The sequence below is a fragment of the Rhea pennata genome, chromosome 3, assembly GCF_028389875.1.
Source record: "Rhea pennata isolate bPtePen1 chromosome 3, bPtePen1.pri, whole genome shotgun sequence".
Lineage (NCBI taxonomy): Eukaryota > Metazoa > Chordata > Aves > Rheiformes > Rheidae > Rhea > Rhea pennata.
The window spans coordinates 13,247,394-13,266,304 of NC_084665.1; the positions used below are offsets into that span (position 1 = coordinate 13,247,394).

The 18,911-nt window shown below is 41.9% G+C and overlaps 1 protein-coding gene across 1 annotated transcript; it reads right to left on the reverse strand.

Moving 5' to 3' along the window:
* Positions 1-7,232: 7,232 nt before the first annotated feature.
* Positions 7,233-17,341, reverse strand: SDE2 (SDE2 telomere maintenance homolog). Its single transcript, XM_062571602.1, has 7 exons — positions 17,204-17,341; positions 16,420-16,537; positions 14,129-14,240; positions 13,425-13,594; positions 12,558-12,669; positions 11,521-11,923; positions 7,233-8,579 (listed from the first exon to the last, which is right to left on the reverse strand). Exons 1-7 carry the CDS (start codon positions 17,309-17,311, stop codon positions 8,364-8,366), a joined length of 1,239 nt encoding a protein of 412 aa, XP_062427586.1. The 5' UTR covers positions 17,312-17,341; the 3' UTR covers positions 7,233-8,363.
* Between the last annotated feature and the right edge of the window lie 1,570 nt (positions 17,342-18,911).

An 18,911-nucleotide genomic window follows, 5' to 3' on the forward strand; every position in this document is an offset into this window, starting at 1 on the left:
CTAGCATAAACACCCATGGCGCGCACACACACACACACACACAAAAAAAAAAAAAAAAAAAAAAAGTTTTAAGGAGAGGAAAAAGAGGAAAGCACAGGCTCACTAGTTACCAGTGCTGGGGTGTATAGCACCAGAGGTTCCTTGAATCTGAACTAAATGGCCTAGAAGATCGCTGGCCATTTCCTTCTCATGACTGTGTAGCATCTCTCAGAACGACATTGGCATTCAATCCCAGGTCCTCTCTGCCCCACTGCAGGACAGGGAACAGCCTGAAGGCCTTGAGCTCAGCGATTACCATGAAGAACAAAGCAGCCCAGTTGGCTCCTGTGGAAGAAAGTGTTTGGACTGGTCCCTGCATGAGAATGAAGAGCATTAACCTTGGCTTCCTTCTGACCTTAAGCACTTTGATTCTGTTTACCTAAAAACAGGGGATGGCACCATGCCCCAAGCCTGGAAGAAATCCTGTGCAATATTGGTGGCCCAGCCAGACTCCTGGCACCAGCAGTGGCTCCTCGGGGGAGCGGGGCTGGGGGAAGAGCGGGGTGGATGCAGGCTGGGACCTGCTCTGCTGCCCCACTGCCGGGAACCTGTGCCGCGAAGCATCCGAATCCCCTCGCTCTGCCCACTGGGCAGTGAGTGGCCAAGGTTGGCTGGGCCGGAGCGAGACCCCAAGTGGGGGGACCGACCTTGTCATCTGTTTAGGGCATGCAGCGGCTAATCCTTTGGGCTTGGAGGCCAAACGCATTTTCGCTTGGGATTCCTATGGGAATGGGGTGTACGAAACGTGTGCGTGTCACAGCCGGGGAGATGCGGAGGGGGCCGGCGACGGCCTGAGGAGAGCCAGCATTTCCGCGTGGAGAGCAGACAGGGTACAAAGCTGCAAACAATCCGGTTTTTAAACCTGCACTTGGGTTAAAAATCCCCTGTTTTGTAGGGGAAAGGACTTTGCTTCTTAAACCCTCCTCTCCCTGTGACAGCAGCTTGGCAATGAGGAGCGTGATGAGGTGCCCAAACAGCACAGGCACAGCATCCACCTATCCTGGGACACACAGCACCCGTCTCCTTAAGCGCGCTTGTAACTTCGGAGGCTTTGCAGCGAACACGCAGCGGGCTCGCGGGACCTCTCCGAAGCAGGAAACGTCTCCAGTGCAGACTTCTAGGCAGAAGGCTGTACGTGAAATACTGCTGCATGGGGGGCTTTTCCAGACATCAGCCAGTGCTGCAGAAGACTTCCTCCCAGCCTGTCATCTTTGAAGCGGGCTGCATTTGCAGCGATATCTTCTGTGCGCTTTCTGGCTGCTTTTACATTGGTACAAGCTGCGACACGCACGTAGCCTGTCGAGTTGTCACGTTATTCTTTCCGTCTGAGTGGCAACGTAGTCCCTGAGGAAAGGGAGAATATCTCATGTACTATTACATCTTAGGAGCAAGAACAGGCGTCTCGAGCTGTATTAAATGCCGCTAGTAGCTGAATTAAAGCGCCCTGTCTGATCCTTCCACATTTCCATTGGAACCAAGGCTGCTCTCCCATTTTCTTTCAAAATCCCCGACAAGTTGCACCTCTCCCTGCTGGTGAGACCTTATTTCCTCTCCCTCTTTTTTTTTCTCTGTTTTTTTTTCCTTTTGCATTTCACAAACTCCTACAAAGAGTGTCTGACACTTAGCCTCTCATAGCAGCCTTCTAATTGCTGGTGTAAGTAGAAAGTCAAATGCCCAATCCACATCCGAGCAAAGGGAAGTGCCTCTGGCTTTGGCCGAGAGCAGCTGGAGTCTGGGAAAGGGGAACCCAAGGCAAACAGGAAGGGGGAAGAAGGGAGGTTTTCAGGCTCCTGTGTGATCCCTCAGGACCATGATATTTTCCAGGAGCCATTTAACAGCCTCTCTCAGTATTTTCTGAGTTTGGCCATTAATGAAACTTTTGCACGGTGTAACACGTGCGCCCGCGCGTGAGCCCGAGGAGATGGCGCTCCCCATCCATGCTAGAAGCGCTCCGGATGAGACGGACCGCCGGGTGGGCCCTGGCCTCGGCCTGATGGCCCGTCCAAGCGCCGAGGCCAGACCCACCAGGGCAACTCCAGGGTTTGCTGCAGAGCGGCTCCCAGGATTCACGAAAGGTGTGGCCAGCTTAATGCTCAACAAACAGACGATGCTAGAAGTAGAGAAATTTCCCCTTGGCTTAACAGAATAAAGCAGTATTCTCAATTGCTGCATTCACTCCTGGGCTAAAGGGTACAGCAACACTCCCGAGCTGTGTAGAAGTTGGGGTCTTCAACAGCTAAAGCAGCAGGTGTAAATGGCCACGGAACCATCTTCAGCGATGGCAGTAAAGGATAAGTTATCTGGAGATACTGGGAACTGCAAAATGTTGTCACCAAGCCACAGATCACAGTCTCTTTTCTGACAATTGCTAGGTTGATGGGATTTTTGGGGGGTTCTTTTTTTTAGCTCTTTAAAGACACTCTTAATATTTATTTGCATTTTTCTGCCTACTCTTGTCTTCCTTCTAATGTTCCCAGTGATGACAGATCTGTCCCTTTGAAAGTCCAAGTACCTGTATTCTCCTTAGAGTTGGTTTTGTTTGCTGAATATGAATGCCATCAGGCCATAATTGCTATTCCTCAGGCAACTGCCAACTTCGAGTCCAGTCCCTGTCATCCTTATGAGGTCTCAGCTAGTTACCTTACCCTGGATGCAATATCAAACAGGCCAGAAAGTATCATCCATCACCACTGGAAATCCAGAGATGCATTTACTGGGTAACATAATACTTCCTGCAGATTTTTAAAACACTCCTTTTCTCTCCCCACATTGCAGGTAGGTCTCTGAACGGCTTCCTGCTGCCTTTCGTGCCCCACGTTTTGTGCAGAGGCCCGATTCCTTGTGCCTGCCCAGAGACGCGCAGCAGAGAGGCAGAAGCAGGAGATGAAGTGCGCACAAGTGCTCAGGCCACCTGGACGCTCCCCAGCCAGGGCACAACCGCTCGGTCCGAGTTCAGACCAACCACCTCAGGCAGCGTGAGCCCCTGCTGAATCCCTGGCAGTGCGGGAAAGCAGCAGTGCTGGGCAAACCCCTCCCCGATAGCTGGAGGGAGTCAGAAGAGTTGACACCTCCCTCTGCTCCGGTTCCATTAATTATGTTAATCTGCAAACTCACCATAATTAATCAGCTAGAACTGAAAGCAAAGCCAGCTGTGAAGCAGTTGTGTTAACTAACCAGGGTGCTGTCTTTAACATCTCAAGTTAAATGTTTCCGAGCAGCTCGCTGAGAACGGAAATTGTTAAGAAACATACCTTTCACATGTCAAAATTCTCTCAGGAATGGAATCTTGGATAAGAATGAATTTCAGGATTGCAATGATTAACTTCAATCTTGACTGTTTCTGGAATAGATTAAAATCATTTAAATCACTTGACCTAATATCCCAGCCTCGCAGCAACACGGTGTGTGTGCACCATATGGCAGAATCAGGGCTTATGGTCACACTTTTTTTTCAAAGTGCTGTTGCATCAGCCCTGCCAGAAACGGGACACATCCTCTTCCACTGGTTCAGTGCCACCTGCAGTAGCAAGCACAGAAGTTGTCATATTAAGAAAACGAAAGGAAGAAACTCTTGCCTTCTCTGGGTAATCTTATTGCTAGCGATAGCAAAGCCACGTTTATCACAAAACTCTTCTGTGGCTTTTTACCAACTCATTCATTCGTCTCTGTTGCAGAGAAGACCCTGTAGCTGAGGAAAATAGGAACGGAGCCTTCTGATGGAAGGAAGTCAGCTGTTCCCATGACTGTTGTTGATAATCTTTCTAAACTTCCACTAGCTGTTTTTCTGTTCCTCAATTTAGAAAATACAGGCAATCACTCCTAATATTACAGTGCTCCTTGTGAACATTATCTCTTCAGTACTTTTTAAATTGCTGTGAGATCCCAAGATGGAAATCAAATGGTTGTTAAGTCAGGCTTGTGATAGTTGATTTTTCTTAAGTTCTTGCTTCTGAAAGGATGAAAATATCAGTTTTCATTTAACAGCAGCAAGTTTTCAGTCTCTATGTCATGGAGAGAAGCCAGAAATAAATTCTGTGGGTTTAGCAATGAATGCTCCTGTTCGGTGATGTGGGGCTGTCCAGAAAGGTGGTTTTCTGGAACTGGAGCTCTGAATGATCAGTACAACAAAGGTTTGTTAAAAAGCAGCAAAAAAGGAAATAGCATATTCTAATTCCAAACTTGCCAGCCAGAAGCAAATTCTTACCCAAGTTAGACATATTGCCCGAGTAGTGACCTCTGTCCTCTTTCCCAACATGATAGTTTTTGTGTATGCATGCAGTTATTTTCATTCCATTTATATGGATTGTATGAAGCGAGGAAAAGCCCTTCCTTAGCTTTATGCAGGTAATTTTTCTAATTAATGTTACCATCAGTAACCTCAGAATTTAAGACAAAACACAAGCCAATACTCTAAATCTTTTAGACGTTTGAAATAAATGCATTTAAAATGACACTCTTGAAAAGAATTCTGCAATACATTCTTGCTCTTTTGGGAAGTGTTTGTGTAGCAGCATGAATCTTCTCCTTGGAAAGACATCCATACCTTTGGTGCATTTGCAACCAGGACATTCTGGAGATTCAAAGATGCATTAATTCCTGGAATAAGGGGCACCACAAACTCTGCTTTATCTTCTGGTCCTGAACTAGGAAGATAACTTCTATTATGAGGCCATTCATTCTCCAGACTCCCTCAATACTTGCCTCGTCCTATGGAAATGGCCCATACTACCTTAGAACATTTTTTTTTTAAACTGATATTGAATTATTTCTTTTCTTGACCAAGTTCTTAAGAAGGCTTCAAGTACTTTGTTTCTGTTTGTTGAAGGATCAGCTTGAGTCCTGCTTGTTATCCGTCTCTTCTCTGAAGGATGCCTTATGGACATGTAGCAGTCTAGCCTTACAGGCGAGCGCCCATGAGGCTGCCTACGCACACAGTCGCTCTACACTAACCCTTAACGTAGGCATGTTCCAGAGCAAGCCTTGTTCCTCTTTAGCTCAACAGGAGCTAAAGAACTATTCCAAAGTGTGCCTGTATGTGAAGCTAGTCAAGAACAGTTCAAGGTAAACGTAAGCCCTTGTTCACTAACAGAGTTATAGTGTAATTGTTTTACTTCTGGCCTTGCTGAAGACAAGTTTCACAACACAACATTTGGTGGTACTGTTAGTTTAAGATATTCCAGTCCCTCTTCACCAACCAGTGTTTATTCCCTACCCAACACAACTCTACTTCAGTTGTGCCGACACAGGTTTGTCAGATGCACACCATGTGCCACATCAGGGAATTGGTCTGGCTTTAAAAAAAAAAAAAAAAAAAAAACACACAACAACCAACAAAAAAGCTCAGAATGTGGTGAGGTCTTAGAAACAGCTATGTAACTGCAACTGAAGAAAGATTGCAATTGTAGTGAGCAGGGGAATGACAAGCAAGAGCTGCTGCCAACACCTATTTTGTTTCATAGCAGCCTTGTGACCTTACGGAGGAACATCCCCTAGTTTCAATGTGTTCACATAACTGAGTACTGTCCTGACCCAAATGATGCATGTAAATTCTGTTCTCCATAAGAACAGCAATATACACAATAAAGGTTTGCCACATAAGTTGGACACACCACCAGTATATAAGGGTTCTTACAGCTGTTCTTATATATCAGCAAAATTTCACTTTGCTGAGTTGACCTCCTAAATACCCTGTTACAGTTTTCTTGTGAAGCATACTCAGTAACCAAAACAGTCTCCTTTCTCTCCAAGGACAATTTGTCATGACCCCCATGAGATGTGATTTTCAGGGTTTTGATGTCTTAAAAAAATTGTCCAAGATGCCCTTATAAAGCAAAGTGTCAGACACGTCAAGTCAGTTGCTTCAACCAAACATCCTCTTTCCTAGTATATAATTTATTGGATTTATATACATAATCCTTATCATTAGTATAATCCAGTTTACATGCAACCTGCAGAATGGCAAGTTCATTACTTTTGGACCACAGATGTAGGTAGAGAGAAGTTTAAATGTGCTTTAATAATTCAGTACTTGAAATACCACAACCTGTTTTCAGAATAGTGTCAAATACATCTGCACAGGTGCTGGATTCACATGATGGTATAATTAACACCACTGCAAACATCTCTGTCCTCCTCTTCAGGCTTCATCTGCATCCCTAGGATTTAACTTGTGAATGCCAGTATAAAACTCAGGTATCCCTACAGGGCTTTTCACCGAGAGTCCCCAAGATGTGTTGTTACAACATTTTGTACTTCTACAGAGCCTTTTATTTAATCACCTAGAATATGTTTACAAATATAAATAGTTTCAAATCCATTTTACAGATAAAAAAACCTAAGGCACATACATGTTTTCTGACTTGCCAAAGCATCAGCTTCTATATGACAAATGAATTCTGTACTTCCTAATTTCCACACTCTCCTCATTACCACTTCACAGTCCCCTGCAAAATAGAGCTTACTGAAAACAATGCTAGGAAAACTGGCTCCTAGGTCCGCTAACAAAGAGTTCCCAACCCTGCAGGTCTCACTGCAGCTTACTGAACCGCGGAGAGCCCTTGCAGCTCAGGGGCGCAGCGACACCTGGCGGCATGAGGCTCCTGTGGGCCCCCACAACCAACCTCCACAGGGATGAAAATAGGCATCAGGACTGGTTACTGAGAAACTTCAAGGGGTAAGTGCTTAGAGTAATAAATCTTCCAACTCTGTTTTCTAATGAAGTAACTAGGAACAATGAAGATCGGGAACGCTGCGTCGCTGAGCAGGTTCCAGTTTGGCTGGATGACACAGGCTGCTGATCAGAAGCAGTAATCTCTCTGCAGCAGATCTATTAAGGAGCCATTTGTGCCTTCACTTTCCTCAGCACACATGCAAGGCACAGAACAGGTCGCACTGCTGATGGAAATATAAAACTGTCAGATTAATCAGCATTTTGGAGCAGCTGCATGAACACAATTGTTTTAACAGCTTGCCTGTAGAATTTGTCAAGAACAAATCCTTGAGCTTTAAAGTTAATATGCTCCCTCAACCCAAAACTAACTTCCAAGCATAAACAAATTCTAATTGAAAAGAAAGGCTACACTAAGATGACAAAAATGAATCACTGCCGACTGAAATACTAGATATAAATCGTTCATGTTTGAAACATGCAAGTGAAGTGATGCCCTGGCACACAAAGACATTTCCTTTCAGTATTGCAATCCCAAAAGCTTTACTTTTTAAGCCACATTTTACTACAGACAAATTGCTGGTAGGATGTCAGGACAGGACAGAAGTAATTTTTAATTTTTCAAGTGTTTATCCAAGAAAATTAGATAAGCAGATCACATAACACTCTTCAGTACATGGTGGTAAAATCTGAAATCTGAGATATTGAGTTAAACATTATTAAAAAGCCTCTTAAGACAGGTGGAGGCTGCATCCAGAGTCATGCGAGTGTGCTACCCTTCCAGCACAGCCCTTATCACCTTACAGGATAACTCTGGGACAACACTGGGACAACATGGGACAACACTGGCACTGAGGCTACAGATGCTGTGCCAGGCCAAAGCATCACCAGAGCAGATATTCAAGTCTTTTGGAGACTATTCCATTGCTTTTACCATTGTTAAAAAACAAAACAAACAAACAAAAAAACAATAAACTTCCCTTGACCCCTTCAGATGATCATTCTACATCTTACTAACTTCAGTAACCAGTTGAAATTATTTTTTTCTAATCTTATAACTTTAGTTAACTTTCAGTTTCTTAAGGACATGACTTTCTTCCCTCAGGTACTTTTCAAGAGCAAAGTAAGCAAATTCCTTTAATTAACTTCCTATAAAAGAAATACACCAATTAATAATTGTCCTACTTGTGTCTGACATCTTGCAAAATTCATAAAACAGTGCATTTATTTACACTAACCTTGTTCATATAAAGATGTTTTCTTTGTGTTCAATGTTTGTCATTTGACAGTTTCAACTGTGCTAACTGCAATACGCATTAAAGGATATTCAATATAAAGCTAAGAAAGAACTGCTATTTTTCTTAAAGTAGGTGATGACAGTGTCATACATTGATTTTCCATTTACAGAGTTTGTTCTACTTCTTACATTAAGACTTGTTATAACCATTTGTAGAGCGTATCAAAAGATAATGGCTTCACTCCTGTAATACCGAACACATAATTATCTAACAACTTACTCTGCTTTACATTAATCAAAATCCATTAAGAATAGAAACCAGAAACTATCTAGAGATGCTGAAGAATTCTAGGCAGCAGTACAGAATGACAGTGGAATAAAGAAAATCTGAAAGCACCCAAGAAACAGTAATTTTAAATTTCACTTTTTTTTCCCTTTAGAGGGCTTTGCAAATAAGGCAGGATCAATCTGGTCTCTAGATAGACCTCTCACTGAAAAAAGTCTTGCTGCTCTTTCCTGTAAAGTGCCTCCACATTTTAGTCCTAAAGCCATTAGTTTCAACTTCAGTTTATCTAATCCCAGCACTTCCATTTCAGCAGCAGAGTTGAATGCCAGTAGATTTATCGGTTCCACCTCCTGCAAAGAGAAAAACATTCCATAACTACTATTACTTTATTTTCTTCCTGAAAACACGGGCAGAGGATAAGGAAACAAAGCGTAGACAATACTCTTCATTTTACAGTAGCCCTTTGAATAGGATCATCTCAAAGTCCTAACTACTTTGGGTGATATAGCCGAGCAATTTCACCATATATATTATGTTGGGTAGTCTCCTGGTTAGGGGTACCTATAGTATCGTTGGCAGTGTTACGCATCATGTAGCAAATCGAAGCTAGCTCAAGCACTGCTAGCAGCCTAAACACAAAACATGCAAATCTTCACAGAGGTAAGACACCCAAGAGCTAAGTGAATGCTTAGATGTGCTTGGCTCCTGGTGTTCAGCTGTGCTGCTACAATTCTGCTCCTCACAGCACCTGTGCTAGATAGATAGTTAAAAGCTCAGTTTAACAAGACTAGACAAGCTGCAGATATCCTCAGGCCTGCAATGTACACTGCTTCCAAGAGAGATGCCCTGGTCATTTTAAATGATATGAACACAGCTGAATTTTCAAAATTGTCCCACCAGAATTAACACATTCTACTTCCAGTACATGAATGAGAAAAGAGTGAGATAAAAGATGTTAAGTGTCAGTATTTGAATCCTTTTCCTCTGAAGGCAAAATAGTCAATACAATTTTTTTACCTAGAGAAGTTCAGTACTCCCAAGAAAGCAGAATTAAAACAGAAAAGCTACCATCTCATCTAGCAGTTCAGTAGCTTAAGCTTGGTTCCCAGGGGCATGATAGAGCTACTAGCCCCTTTTTAGCCAGATACAGGCTATAATCACATATACTCGAGCTGTAGTAGGAAAGAGGATGAATAGTTATCATTTCTAATGGTATCTAATCTTGGTCTTTGCTCAAAGCTGAGTCAACTAGAGCAGGCTGCTCAGGACCTTCTATAGTCCTTGTCTGTGTTCCTTCAAGGACATTTCAGAACAGTGGAGTTTAGTAACACCCACTAAAAAGAATACAAATCTAGGCCCACTCATTGGATACATATTATTCCTACCATAAGTATCATGCTTAAGTTATCAAAGGGACTTTAGAGCAAGTAATACTGGCAGTGGGAACAAGACAACTCAGTTATAAGCTCAGCAAAAACAATTAGCACTAACGAATTAGAACCTTTGTCCTGCTAAACATACAAAAAAAAAAGACTGGTTACCTCATTATTCTAGCCCTACTTTTACAAAATCCATCAAGGACTATTATAAAAAAATATTTCCACCTGCAATAGCAATCTGCCACAGCACTGGTGGAGTTTCCTGTTCTAAGAATAGACAGTCTGGCAAATACTGAGCAAAAGGTAAACACTGGAGAATGGTAAACATCCAGTTTATAATGTGCTAGCTCCAACAGTACAGTAGATGGGAAAGTTCTAACTTCTCAGATTACATCCTCGATCCCCCTTCCACCCTCCCACCCCTTTTAGCTATACTAAATTTTCCTTTCACTTATCTGAATTCAGTCACTGACACTGGCAACTGATAGAGACTTTCTGCTCAGGTTGAACAGAGGCAGAAAATCCAAACACCTCTCTCGTCTAAAAACAAAGACACGCTTTGTTTTATTGAGAGAATGAGCCCAGATTCTTTATATCCCCAAAATTTAAGTTGTAATATGCAGAAGAGGGCAATTAAGCAGAAGTATTAGCAACTTCTACTGTTAAATATTAGCTAGGTTTTCACCAGTTCAGTGGGAAAGGCTGCATTCTCTGTTGGCTGGAAGATTCAAAGCCTCTTTAACAACAAAACAATCCCAGTCATCCAGCTATCAGTCACCAAAGAACCTTGTGGTCAGTACTGCTCATGATATAGCTGAGAGCTCTCAGCTATGGGCCCAGCTGGGCAGCAGAAACCATGGTATTTGAACAGCAGAGAGGTACTTTCATCACTGACATAACAGATCATGCATTTTAAATCTACTCCATCATTCTTTGCAAACTTAGTAGTAGTCTTTTACTTATATTAACCTTGCCCCTTTTTTAGTGAAGGGGCTGCTGCTTTCAGACTTTCAATGCTCAAATAAGAACTGAAGTTCGAGCCAGGTAAGTATGGCTCTCTATGAACAAGATTCAATTACTTTATACATACAAAGAACTAAGACTGATCACTTGATTAGTTTAGCGGGCTTCTACTTGGAACAACTTCTATTTCAACAATATGGCAGATGATAAAAATTAAGGTCAAATTATGTTTTAAGTAAGTTTAGTAAAGTTAGACAGTGCTTGGTAAAGTCCCCAAAAGAAGTCTTTCATACTACAGAAGTTTTTTTTTTTTTTTTTTTTTTTTAAAAAGACACCTTTCCCCCAAAACAGACAATTTTGGGCCCAGAGTGTGTCTATCTATGCAAAGGAGGATAAAAAAGTGGGGAGAAGGGACACCAAACATCTCAGGAAAGGCAGCACTAGATGGCCAGAAACAACTACACCTCAGCAGAAACTCTAGACTACTAAAATCTTAATCCATGTTATAAAGTTCTCCCTTGACCCCTGCTACTTAGAATCACTCAGGACTCTGCTACTACACTGTATTCTACTACACTGTAATTCACCTATCTCCATGAGGAATTAATAGCAGCAAAGACACTGTCAACTGAGGGCCTTCTTTGGCTGCAGTTTCCATTAACTAGTATATTCCCCCCCCCCTTTTTTTTTTTTTTTTTTAAGTAGAGCCAATGCATCTTCAGTTAAGCTATTTCCCCTTTTTAACCCTGGGATTTTATCAGCTCTGAATCATACTCTGGAGATTCTATTAACTGCTTAGGAAGACAATGACTACTTCAGGCACTTCTATCTCATGCATTAAAGTCAGATGACACAAATCCACCCCTCTTTTGTGGGGATAGAAAAAAGAGACTGAATGTAAGTAATTGAAGAAAAAGGCATAGCATATTTTGTACTGCTTCATGCTTACCGTGCTCTGCAACTGGTTTGTTTCCTGTGCCTTAGAAGAAATGTTTTCTTCCTCCCCTTCTTCCAGAGCTTTGGTAACTTCATTCTTTTCCTGGACATCTTCCTTCAGTGTCTTTGCCATTTCGCTGTTCTCATCACTTGGAATTTCAGTTTGCACCTCTGTGAGTGTCTCCCCTTGCAGATTTCTTCCAGTACCTTCCAGATGCTCCAGTGATTTTGCAGCACTGGTAGCTGAACTATGCTCTACTGAATCCACAGAACTACTGCAACACTCATTTGAATTTTCAGCATTTTCATTATACCTGCTGCTTGATGGACAACTTCCTCCAGATGCATGAGCAGAATCTTCACTGTCATCATCACTTTCTGAACTGTCAGGATCATCCAATCCTTCCAGTCCCAGCCTGGTGCAAACAACACGTTACAAATATTCACTCATTCTCACTTTTTAAAAAAATGTCACTTCTCTCTTTTCAAATGTTGCTTCAGAGAGATGACCTGGCCTACCTACCAATTATTTAGGACAGATTACATTCTAAATGGAAGAGCTGCTACTATTGAACAGGATCCAACATCCTCAAAAAACTGGTATCTTTTTCACAGCTTCCCAGTATAGAAGTGTGCAATACCTACTGCTACTCCAGACACTACTGGAATCATTAAGACTTTTCTTTTGCATTACATTAGGTAAAAAAGGACAGGAAAAATAAATCATTTCATATGCACTTTTAAAAAAAATAATTGTAAATTCAATCAGTCCGTTAATGAAAGGACAACCGAAACCAACAGCATATAACCACATTAGAAGACACAGGGTGCCCATTTTTTGTAAATTTGTTTTCTTTGCTCCAGCTGGGACAGAAGCAGACAAAAGCAGCAACATTTATTTTAATTCCAAATCCATTTAGTTCCAATTTAATCAGTTTAATTTACTTACTGCTATTTAAGTTTGCATCTCTGATAAAGATATTGACTGCTTACTTATACGTATCTAACTTTTACCTCCTGCTCAGTGCCTTATGAAGTCACAGTGCTTACCAAAAACATTTTCTTTTTCCAGATTTTGCTCCATTATTTTCAGATTCATTTGGACGTTTCCGACTATCGCTGGTTCCCGGTGACACTACTTTGCTGGAAGTGGCCTGCAATCCTTCAAAACAAAGTTAACACGTGGTTTATATTTGTTTTAAATTCTACTTATTTTTTAAATTTCATATGTAATTTAAAACAATAACTGAGAAAAAAAATCACCACTAGTGCATGTTAATAGAGGCTCAAATGTTCAAATTAAGCTCAGTAGCAGCAAAAGCCTTCTTATACTGCTTTACTAAGGCATAGAGTCAATCTTAAAATTTCATCTTAAAATTTAATGCTGAAACTGAACTCTCAGATCCTACGTCCCATTCAGCCTAAAGTTTCATTATCAAGCTGGCAGCAAGGGAACAATCAGGGGCTAAAAGAAAAATAACTACAAAGATCAGTATATGAAACAAGACCTTTTCTATTTATATTCAACTTCTAGTTGTTATGTAAGATCTTACACGTTGTATTTTTCCTGAAAATGATGGCATATAATTTTATTGCTGAACTAGCATCACTACTTCCACAGAATTTTGCATTTAATGTGAGACACTGTATCACAGTACAATGAAGCATCACTTCCATGTGTTATGCTGTTTGATGCAATTTAACAACAGCAGTAGTAAAGAGAAGAAATGCATTCCAACAAGTTTTATTGGAATTTAAAATTGAAACTGTGGCTGTCAGCAAAATATACACACACACACACACACACATATATATATATATATTTAAACTTTCATACTTTAATAAGACTAAGGGTTTCTTAGTTTCCTTTATTTTTTTGATGGAGAGAAAAAAATAAATGAAGTTAAACTTCACTACCTTTAAGGACTGAATCTTCTAGCCGTTCAGCCATCTCATGACACTGCTGCTGATAGTCCGGATTTGTGAAAAAGTGCTTTGGCTCTGCCAGTTTCCGCTGCAGCCTTTCCAAGCGCCTCTGTTCTTTTTCTGCTTCCCTTTCTGCTTGCTGCTTCACCCATTCAGCCATCCTGCAAAAAGACAGATCCATGAAAATAAGTGGGTTTCCAACATTTAACTTAATACTAATTTGTCGCTTTGCAATTATTCAATGCTTCCACCACCTGCTAAGATAGAAGAGAATGGTAATAGAAGAAGGAAAAAAATCCCACAGGATTTATTTCACGAATATACAGATTCTACTGCAGAGAGTAAAGTTTATTTGCAAGTCAAAAACAGCAGTTAGGTCACATTTTCCCAGTATCATGGTCTTGTAGCTTTAGTTAGAAGAATTTTATGACTTTCAGATGAGAAATCTAAGAGGTGCAGAGCACTCTGCCAGAGGCAGGCTGCAATACAATCACATCTATGTTGTAATAGAGGACAATTATAATAAAACAAGCAGAAGAACTCTTAACTTTCAGTCTATCCATATTTAAGATTATACTAAATGAACCAAAAAGTGAAATGAATAATAAAATTTCATTGCTACAAGAGTTTTCTATTTGACCTCTTTTGTTCATATGGTCAGTTATTTTATGACAGTTTCTAAGAAAGTGCCTCACGCTTTTTCATGATTGACATCTCGAAGTCTCCTTCCACTGAGATCTCGGCAAGCCTCTCTATTTGTTGTCTTTTCAATCTGAGCACCAAGTGCCCGCAGCATAGATCCAAAACCTGACAAGAGAGTAATCAAGAATTAGCTAAACAGAAACAAATGGAGAAATCTAGAAGGTAAACACCACCATAATCTTTCGAAGTAGCATTTAGGATCCTGACAATCAGTCACAATGAATTATTACACAAGAAAAAAAAATCACAGAGGAAAAATATAGTCAATCCAACATTCTCCTACAGCACAACTGAAATCAGAGGTAAATTGAAAGTTACATGTTAGAACTGTGCTGTTGGGCAAATGCTGAAACACCAAATGGAAAAAGGCATTCAATATTTACCTGTCATTTCATTTTTGCACTCTTGATACCATGTCAAATATCAGCTTATCAAGTTACCAGAACCTGTGATGAGGTTCTGACATGAGAGGCTATTCCTGGAGTCCCCCAGCACAATAATTTGCCATCTGGTTCCTCTCAAGGTAGCATTTTTGGTCACTCACAACTTAGCCAGGATATGCCTCCTCCTTAGGCCCCTTTGATCTTGAAACTTAAAACTGAAATCCCCTTTTAACCTCAAAAAAAAAAAATTTTTCCCCTCAGGACATAGTCTTAGTTGCTTCATCAAGATGCTCACGATGTACAACATTATTCTGGAGAGGCTCCAAAACTAGATCTGCATACACTCCTCAGCATGTAGTTACTCAGAAGCAAGACTCAATTTCTGTCACTCAATCCCACTGCATACTCTCTAAATTAAAGACACTTGCTTAACTACCTCAAAGAGACACCACGTGGATTAATACTGACATAACCCTTAAAGCAATATGAAAATGCCACATACTGTTATTTAACTAGAAGCTGAACAGATCTGTACTATTGGCTTAAAGAGCCCCCACAGTAGCTTTATGGAGTATTACAAATATTTACCAATCCAGTCTATTGTATCATAAAGCAGAAGAAGAACTTTGGTCAGCTAATAAAACCAATCATTGCCACAGGCAAGCAAAATTTCTGTAGCTCATTGAACACGCCACTGAAAATTACATTTTGTAGAATAAGAGGACCTAGCTGCTACAGCTAACCAAGAATGCTCCCCAAAAAAATCAGCAATGCTTTCAGTCACGGGTGCTGAATTAAACCTGATAACAAAATGCTCAGTTCTCTTGTAAGCCTGCATGATGTATAATCCTTTGAGATCATGAAGTCAGTTTCTGTATTTCTGTCTTGTTTTCATTTCTCTGGTTTTATCAGGCTTTAAAGTTAAAAAATCAAAACAATAAGAAAATTTAAGAAAACAGATAGTATCATTAAAGTGCCACTTTTAACCAACTCCAATGGCATGTCAGTATCACTGAATCTTGGGTCACTCCAGGATAACTGAAGCTGACATAATGTGAGAAGAAGCATACCAGATGCTCTGCTTTTAGGGTATTTAAATTCAAAAACCATAGCAACAATATTTATTTTTAATTCTATCTAAAACTATGAAAAAGGCAAAGCAAACTGAGCTGAATTTCAAAGCAAAGCTGTATGATTATTCAGCATTTTAGCTCAATAGCTGGAAAATTCCGAGAACTGGATTTAAAAAGCAAAGATTCATTGATGCCAATCACATGCAACTACTCTGCTAAACCTGCTTCACCCATCATGTTCCATTTCATAGAATGTCTATACTGCCGGTGGTTGCACACTTTGGTATCAATATACAGCTTCTGTAACGCAGCTAAAATGTTTTGACAATACAAGGGGTCCATTTTTTGATACATCTTTAGTTCTTAGAATACTGACTTCCTGACATTTAAATAGTTTTTCAAATAAGAGGTTTTCATGACAAAATAAATTAGGTTATATAACTTATCCAAATCACAGGCTATTTGTACCTGGAATATTTGTGACTAGAATGAAATTTAGGAACTTAAGGGATCAGATGCTTTTGTACATGGAATGGGTACTCTGAAGTCACTTTGGTATGCATTAGAGACCTCTACTAGCAAAGCTAAGCTGAGCAGGGATGTGAAGAAGAGTTGTGTGAGCAATAGCTGTTAGCTGAACTGCAGATTCCTTGCTGAAGTCTCAGCTTTACAGGTAGACTGTGGTTTTTAACTTACAAACTTTTATTCTGGTCATGCACATTTACATGAGATCTGCTAACATACTGATACTGCTACCACCCATATAGCTTAAAGTATACTTTTTTTAAACCAGGACTCTGATCAATATGAAGCAGTAAAGCAACAAACCTCCTTTTCCACCACAAAGTCTTGGTTCCAGGCTATAAACAGCTCCATTCTGCAGTGCATCTTCACCGTTAACCAGTCGCCCATTACATTTCACATACAAACTTTCTTCAGGAATATTCTAAAAACAATAAAATCTAGTCATATAATTGACTGAAAATGAAATATGCTGACAAAATAATCAGAGATTTTGTTTTTCCTTCTAAAGGAACAAAAGAGAAACAAAACCGAAAAGATCTTAAAGCATAAACATTCTTTATGCCATTGTGTTTTAATTCCTGTTTACCAAAGAGCTTAAACACATTTTAAATGAACTTTCAAATTTCCAGATAACACAGTTTCCTGATGCAAGTTTACACTGAATATTTAATGTAAACCACGCTAAACACATCGTTAAAAAAAAAAAAAAGAAAAAAAAAACGGACTGAAAGGCGTTTAGGCTGGTATTTTTCACCACTACAGTACTCCCTCCACCCGCTGTGAAAATCTCCCGCTCTGCTGCATTAAAGCAAGGAAAAGCAGCACGCCGCAGCTTACCACAGGCGGCAGCCAGTTGCTCTACCCAGCAGCCGCAGAGACACCAGCGACTCGGGCCTCCCGAGCCGCGGGGAGGACGGAGAGCGCACAGGAAGCCGCAGCAAGCTGTCAGCCCCGCGGCAGCGGCCCCCTGCCCCTCACCGCCGCCGCCGGCCTGAGGAGCCGCGGCGCTCCGCCGAGGCGGGGGCAAGCAGCCGCCGCCACCGGCTCAACGTCCCGTGTGTCCCACCCCGCGCCGCCGCCAACTCACCAGGGCCCGAGCGCGGGCGCGGAGGAGGCTGCGCACGGAGCCGCCGCCGAAGGGCAGCGGCAGCGGCCGCGCGCGCGGCGCCAGCGGGTCCCGCACCAGCAGCGCCATAACCCCGCCAGCCGCCAACGGCCGCGGCGCGGCCGCTCGTGACGTCGCCAACGGCCGCGCGGTGAGGTGACGCGGAAGGGCGGGGGGAGGGGCGGGCTGTGGGGACGGTAACGGGCGGCGCGCGGCGCCGGGGCGGCTGTGGCGGCGGCTGTGGCGGCGATGGCGGCGCGCGGGCTCCCGGGGCTCCCTGTAGGGGCTCTGCCGCCGGCCGCTCTGGGTCCCTCGGCCCCTGCTGAGCCTTGCGTTAGTAGCGCTTCAGAGGGGCGGCCTAGGGGTTGGGCTTCCCGTTTTGAAGCACTGGAAGCTCAAAGCTGACGCAAGGCGATCTGCGTTTCTTCTGTTTTAAGCTTCTGACGTTTCAGTCAGTTTAGGGGCTCAGTAGTCATTTTTACACAGGTAAGGTCATACTGAGCGTTCAGGTTTTTCTACTGTTAGGTCTTGGTTGTGAAGATGTCCACTGGGGTCTAGCTAAAATTCAGGAATCCGCATCTGCCATGAGATGGATGAAACATGGTATCCTGGTACTGGTGATGTGGTAAGTGAGGGAAATGTTAGGGAAACATGCAGCTGTTAATTGCCCAGCCAGCTATGGTGCAAGTTTCATATAAAAACTTCCAGAACAAGGGAGCCAGTGCCTCTGACTTCCTGTCCGGCTTAATCCTGCATGCACTTAATATAGCTTGGGGGGAGGCAACTTGATTCAGGAGCATAGTTACACAGAATATTTTTAAATTTGGGATAAAAGATGGGCTGGAGCAGAAGGCCACACTCAGCTCTTCATGACATAGTAATTAGCTGTAAGTGGGAGATTCAAGGAATAGTTACAAGGAAGGGTACACCTCTTGCGCTGCAGGGAAGGACCCAAACAAGGGTATGATGGTGATCCAGACAGTGTAACGACTGCATTCTTCTGGGGTTTCCAGCCTTCTTCACATCTTCAGTGACCATCTAACTAGAGGATGCTTGGAGGTAGGGTGCTACCAACTCGCTCGTGTTGGGACTGTTCCAAGCACTGGTGAACAGATGGTTTGGCATGGCAACCTCCCTACTGTCGTCACCATTAGGACAGAGTTAATCTCACTCTTTCCTTTTAAAAGTCATTATGCATTTTGTAAAGCAGAGCCTCACACATTCTGGTAGAGGACAGCACCTTTGCAAAGGTGAATGCACCCTGAAGAGCTAGAGCTTTTCTTTAGATAAAAACATGCATAAATTTGGCCTGAGACCAAAATGACTGAAATTGGATTGTGGGTAAAATATTTACAAATAAAAGATGGCCTATACATAATTGGGATTATGATTGCTCAAGGAAGTCACAGTAAAGCCTAAATCCAAGTTTGAAAAATCAGATGTGTATTTGTGATTTGAGCCCTTTATACTTGCTTTTTGCAAACACTGACACTGAAGTTACGAGCTGAACACAACCTATAACTAGACAGAGTCAGCTAAGGGAAAATTTTCAGTGTAATATACCCTTCAAATAATTTCCAGATAATGGGATTACCTGTTAATGACTTTCTGTTAATGAGCAAAACTAAAGGGATATTCACTGTTGGGTGACAACAGCAGCTCATGGGTAAAGCACATTGCTTTACTGTGT

Coding starts and splice junctions, on each gene's coding strand:
- SDE2 (XM_062571602.1), bottom strand. CDS start 17,311: ATGGCGCTGCTGGTGCGGGACCCGCTGGCGCCGCGCGCGCGGCCGCTG. Junction 16,538..17,203: donor GCGCCCGCGCTCGGGCCCTG/GTGAGTTGGCGG, acceptor TATTGTTTTTAG/AATATTCCTGAAGAAAGTTT. Junction 11,924..12,557: donor GGAAAAAGAAAATGTTTTTG/GTAAGCACTGTG, acceptor TGTTTGCACCAG/GCTGGGACTGGAAGGATTGG.